General features: G+C 40.0%; 1 protein-coding gene across 1 annotated transcript in view; it reads left to right on the plus strand.

The window, feature by feature from the left end:
- VWA8 (von Willebrand factor A domain containing 8) overlaps nucleotides 1-5,579 on the plus strand; it is a 191,082-nt gene extending 185,503 nt beyond the window's left edge. Inside the window, exons 43-45 of the mRNA XM_005487303.4 lie at nucleotides 24-122; nucleotides 1,124-1,362; nucleotides 3,679-5,579. Of these exons, the coding sequence (XP_005487360.2) occupies nucleotides 24-122; nucleotides 1,124-1,362; nucleotides 3,679-3,787 (447 nt within the window). The 3' untranslated portion in view covers nucleotides 3,788-5,579. The remainder of the gene's footprint in view (nucleotides 1-23; nucleotides 123-1,123; nucleotides 1,363-3,678) is intronic.
- The last annotated feature ends 421 nt before the right edge of the window (nucleotides 5,580-6,000 follow it).

Consider the following 6,000-nt stretch of genomic DNA (forward strand, 5'->3'; position numbering starts at 1 on the left):
CTGATGATGTTTCTTTCTTGTAGTACGACATCGTTGGACATTCGGGAGATGGCTTCAACATTGCCTTGGTTGGGAGTGACAAAGTTCCCAAGAACAATAAGCAAAGATTAGAGATTCTAAAGGTAAAAGCAATGCTGATAATTAAAGATTTTATGACTGCAAAGATAAAATTGTAGGCAGGTCGCAGAATACAAAACATGATGATAGTAAAATAAACTCAAGAAAGCAAAAATCTGTGTATTTCCTTAAATGTAACAGGACCTTACAGAGACATGGCAGAAAACACATTGTGCCAAAATAGTAGAAGCTGGGTATTTAGCGTGGTACCTTCGAAAAATAATGCATCACAGTAGCACTGGGAAAATGTGTCAGTGCTAAATTGGAAACATGTTAAATCACAATGGCAAAATGAGTGTATTCACCAAATATTAATTTTTCTTCATCCTACTAATATAGTAGGAAGAAGAAAAATTAAGTATATTGTAGGTTTACGTGGTTAGCAGCTTGATAGGATGGAAGCATGTATCTGAGCTTCTTTCAAAAACTGTTTTTAAAATAGCTCCTTTGATTAGAAGAACCTGATTTAGTAAATACTAAAATTCCTGGCCTTCTACATAGGTAACAGCTTCATTGATGAATATTGTGTATTTTTTTGTAACAGCTCAAACAAAATGTTTTATCATTTTTAAATGTGACTGCCACTGTCAGGAATCAGATGTTTGATAATAGCTAAGACACTACTAGGATTTGGAAGTCTAGTGCAAATTGGGAGCATGCAGGAGCTATTCACAGCATTAGGAACCTGTTTTCTTCTTAAAATACATAGGAATGTATCTACTCAAACTGCAGCTGACCAAAGTATTTTACCTTTCCTAAGGCCCAGTCTGTGTGGGTTTTGATTGCTTGACCAACTGGCATTTTTATGAAGTGCTGCCTGTCTTAAAATATGACATATTATGTACAAAAAGCTGCATCTTCTTTTCTCTCTGGAGCACTGTTTGCATTTCTGATGGATCCCTAATACAGCAGCACTGAATATTTACTCCCTCCTGTGCTAGCTGAAATGAATGCTTGTTCCTAAAGTCACCTGACGTGTTCCCACGTGGTTATGCTGTGCACACAGACCATGCATGCCCACGCCCAGTTCTGCATGAGTGGAGACCATACCTTGGAAGGGACAGAGCATGCCATTCGGGAAATCGCCAAGGAGGAGGCGGACGAGTATTTTGTTATCGTCCTAAGTGACGCAAACCTGGAGCGTTACGGGATCCCGCCCGCGAGATTCGCACAGGTCTTGACCACCAACACTCAAGTCAATGCTTTCGCCATATTTATAGGATCCTTGGGAGACCAGGCAGATAGGTAAGTGGTTTATGCCTAGTGCTGTTTGCTTTCATTCAGCATTAATCTCAATTATGCTTTTATTGCAGTGAATTGCCCATGCTGTTGTTCTGCGCCGAGGTTTTGGTCAAAGTATCATAAAATCATAGAATGGTTTGGTTGGAAGGGACCTTCCAACTATAATATATTATACCTTCCAACTATACTATATATACCTTCCAAATATAATCTATTCCAACCCTCCTGCCATGAGCAGGGACATCTTTCACAACTTCTCTGGATGACCTGTGCCAGTGCATCATCACTCTCATTGTAAAAATTTCTTCCACATCTCCAGTCTAAATCCAGTCTATATCTACCCTCTTCCAGTTTAACACCTTATCCTGTCATTACAGGCCCCGGTAAAAACTCTTACTATGTCCTTATGAGCCCCTTTTATTTATTGAAAGGCCTCAATAAGGTCTCCCTGGACTTTCCAGGCTGAACAACCCCAACTCTCTCAGCCTGTCTTCATAGCAGAGATGTTCCATCCTGCTGACCATTTTTGTGGCTCTTCTCTGGTCCCACTCCAACAGGTCCATGTCTTTCCTGTGCTGAGGACCATGTAGCTGTACACAGCACTCCAGGTGGGGGTCTCAGTCTCCTCCCTGCTAGCTGTGCTGCTTTTGATGAAAGAAAGCCAGGGTACAGCTGGCTTTCTGGGCAGCCAATGCACATTGACAGGTCACATCCGAGTTTTTACGCTTTTTTTTTACTATTTTCGTTATTAATGTACTGGAGAGAAGCTGTAGCTCCTGAGTTGTGGCAGGGAGGAGACTGGCTTGTGGATCCTGCAGACATCCCTTATAGCCAGCAAGTTCAGAGCATCCTGTGCATCCAAAGGGAGCAGCTGATGCCATCCTCCTGCTGCTGGATGTGCACTATACCCTTATGTAATGTCACCATGTAACCATAATAGTGCCTTTGTTATTGCCCAGTATATGGTTCCAGTGTGTGTAGGCCTAAGAAAAGAGATTAAAACAAAAAAATGCTGGACTTAATTTGTCTTCCAAACAGCCAAAGGTTTAACTCAGATACACCCCTTGTGTTAGAAACATAAATTCTTTGGAGTGTCTGAGACAATATGCCTGGGTTTAGTTCTACTACATAATTTCACTTTAAAATGTTTGGGCACAAGGGGAAAAAAAAGAAATTCTTTCATAGGTGTTCTTTCAGGTTCCATAGCCACTGCAGTACCTGCAGCAAAAAGCTGGTATAGCCACAAATATCAACAGTGTATTTTCTGTTTGAGTCTTCAACTAGAGGAGAATGAGAGAAATCTGAAAGGGAGTAGATAACTTTAAGCAGTAAAGTGCTGAAAGATACAACTGCACAGACACCATGAGTTGAGGCTGCAGATCTGTAGATCAGAGCTGTGTTAATCAAAACAGAATCAATTCTGAAATATTATAATTACAGAAAGTCCATTTACTTTTGATAGGAATTTTAAAAAGAAAAAAATAGTCTTTGACCCTATCCTGCTATGTAAGAGATCTTATAATGGCCTAGCTCACTGGGTATGGAAAATGCACACAGTGCTATCACTGAAATGCATTTCTATGTATGTGGAAGTGCAGAATTAGACAAAGCCTTCCTATAACTGCTGTGGGGGAAGGAGAAGAACTCTTTTGCAGGTTTTTTTTTTTTAACTAATTTTAAAAGGGAGATTTTACTCAATTTTACTCACTTGGAGAAATAGTATAGAGCAAAATCTCCTGTAAAAAGCAGAGAAAAAATAAATCCCAAGCCTTCTAACTAGACATGAGGGAGATGGGATTTGTGACACGCATCTAGTTTGACTTTTAAGGGTGGGTTAAGCTGTGAATAAAAACATGTCAGGTTAATACTGGCAGAAGAATACATTTCCATGTAATCTGCAGTGATGTCTAAGAAATATAAAGAGCACAGTTAGAATCATTGGACTTGTTGAAAGAGCTGTGAAAGAGCTGTGGGTTCATGGTAGTCAATTTACAGTAAGTGTCTTCATTTCCAGTGTAAATCTGTAGCTGTCCTCAGCAAACCAGTTGTGGTGGTGCCTCATGGGGACCACCGGTACCTTGATCAAAATGGAGTTCTGGCATGTCAGAAACAGGACATGGATTTCTAGAAATCTCTGGAAACACTCTTGTTTGTGTTGCTGAAAGGAACTCTATGCCCTAGCTGCTCTCAATGTTTCTCCCTCTGTTGCTTTCCCAAACCTTTAATAGTATGGTGACAGCAATGTGAAGAATGCTGTCTTGTGGTAGGGGAGATAATTTGAGGTGTTAATTGTGTTTTGTCCCTAATTCTGCTCCCTAGGCTGCAGAGGACACTGCCAGCAGGTCGGTCTTTCATTGCCATGGATACCAAAGAGATCCCTCAGATTTTGCAGCAGATTTTCACATCTACCCTGTTGTCAAGTGCCTAAGCATCACTGGTGTCACCAGGTGTGAACTCAAAGAGGAAACCCACTCCTGCTGGAGGTACAAACCCTGAAGTTGAGGATAAACACAATTATTAAGAAAATACATACCCTTCTTTAATCAGCCAAGCAACCATAATCTACATGACAGCCAGGCTGTAAATTTTCCCCAGAATCTCTCAAGCGACCCAGCACATTCAAAGGGCTGCAGCAGGTCAGAGGATGGCGACAGAATGGATGTTTTTCCAGAGGGACAAACAAACAAAGGACAGTCTGTGATCATTCCTCTGCCTGCCGTGCTGCCAGCACTATGGAATCATCTCATCCTGTTTCATTAAACACAGTTCACTGGGATTTGGTAATCCTGTGCAAGGCAGATCCAGGCAATCTGTGTCAGTGTTTCGTGTGCATATGTTTGAATGGGTGGTTAACTCCATCTCTGATTTAAACAGGGCTGCTCTTGCCAGGCAGGAAATCCTTCCTTCCTATCCTGTTGCTTTCTTGTCTTGATGGGCATCAGGGCTTCACCCTGAGGCTGGGAACAATGGAGCAGTTTGGAAACACTGACCATCACATGTAAACATTCATTATCTGATCAGGCACCATGCTCTGAGTTGTCAGAGCCAGAGAAAGTGGCCGTTAAGAAGTAAAAGGAAACAGAAATAAATTGGTTCAGTTCTGCCTATGAAAAGTAAGGGGAAAGGATCAAAACACTCTTAAGAACCCAAGAGGCAGTGCTTCCAAGAAGGAAACTTTGCACAACTCCTTTGCACTGCTGATGATGCTGCACCCACTGAACTGTTACTGAGATGGCCTCAGCACATGGGGGTGACTCTTCAATCAGGGGACAAAAAGGTTACTAGAGCTTTGCTAGAGCATGTTCACCATCTGTTTTCCTTGGGTCATTTGAAGGTTAAACTGGAGGAGAGATTTAGGCATGAAAAAATAAGTTATTTTTTATAAAGGAAGAGGGAAAAGTATTTTAGCAAGATATCTGTGTTAGAATGTATTTAATATCCAAGTTAGTTATAAAGACTTACTTTATGATTCAATCAGTGGGTGTTTGGCTTGTCCCATGAGGTGATAATTCCTCTTTATCTACTAAAGAAGAGCTATTTTGTAGTTCTTTGGGAACAGTGGAATACTCAATGAATTGAATGTATGATTTAATTAAGCTGGTGTGGGGGATGTACATCATAACTGATACTAATTACAGGGTAACTGAATAAAAGAACATTCAGGAAGAGTGCTTATAAAAATCTGAAGGAGGAATTGCAATTCTTTTAATTTTTCTCTTAGTCCTGCAGTTGATCAAGCTGCACTTTGAGCAATATCTTTAGAAGGGAGGAGGCAAATTAATTTGGTCTCACTGAATTCAACCATGGTGTTTTAAAAGGTCCAGCTTATGGTGGTCATTCTCTAGTCCATCAATCCTACAGCAAAAATCTTCACCAGAGCATCAAAAATGTCCCTTGTTTAGGATGAATTTTGAAGCCTGGTCAGCTTTCAAACTCTTCATGAGGGGGACGGAAGACATTTTTCAAAGTCTTGTTAGCATTGTTATGATAACTATATATGTGAAAACAAAGAGATTGAAGATGCAGTTCCTGTTTGGAATTGGGAGGAGAAGGTTGAGAAGGTTATCCCTGGCAGGACAAATGCACATGTATGCACATACGCACAGATGCTGCTACTAAGGGGAAGTGTGCTTCAAAATAAAAATATCTTGGTCCTGTAAACAAATAACGAGATACTAAATGCAATAAATAATTGAAATATTGGTAATGCTCTTAATAAATGTGTGTTTACATGGAAATTTCTTTAGCACATCTGCCTTCATTGCCAGAGTCCTGAAAAAAAGAACCTTTTTCTTGCACTTAATTAGCAGATGCGCTGTACACTTTCTACATTACTTGTGTGAATAAATTTTCTCACCTTAGATTTAAATGCAGTAAAATACTGTTATCTTTATCATTAAAAAATAGTACTATTTAAAGGAAAAACTATGATGAATCCAGTTTTTAATCTTTTGTTTGATTATGCCTCTAAACTACACTTCATGTATAAGTATCATTTACAGTTACCTTTCATTAAGTTACATCATTTACAGTTACCTTTCTGTAGTGTTTGGTTTTACCTTTGTTCTGGGAGATGTCTGTTGAGTTCTATTTCTTGTTCCTTGGGCCCATAGGATACAGCCATGTCCAGGGCCAGGTGTG

This window comes from Zonotrichia albicollis, chromosome 2 (genome assembly GCF_047830755.1).
Source record: "Zonotrichia albicollis isolate bZonAlb1 chromosome 2, bZonAlb1.hap1, whole genome shotgun sequence".
Classification (NCBI taxonomy): domain Eukaryota; kingdom Metazoa; phylum Chordata; class Aves; order Passeriformes; family Passerellidae; genus Zonotrichia; species Zonotrichia albicollis.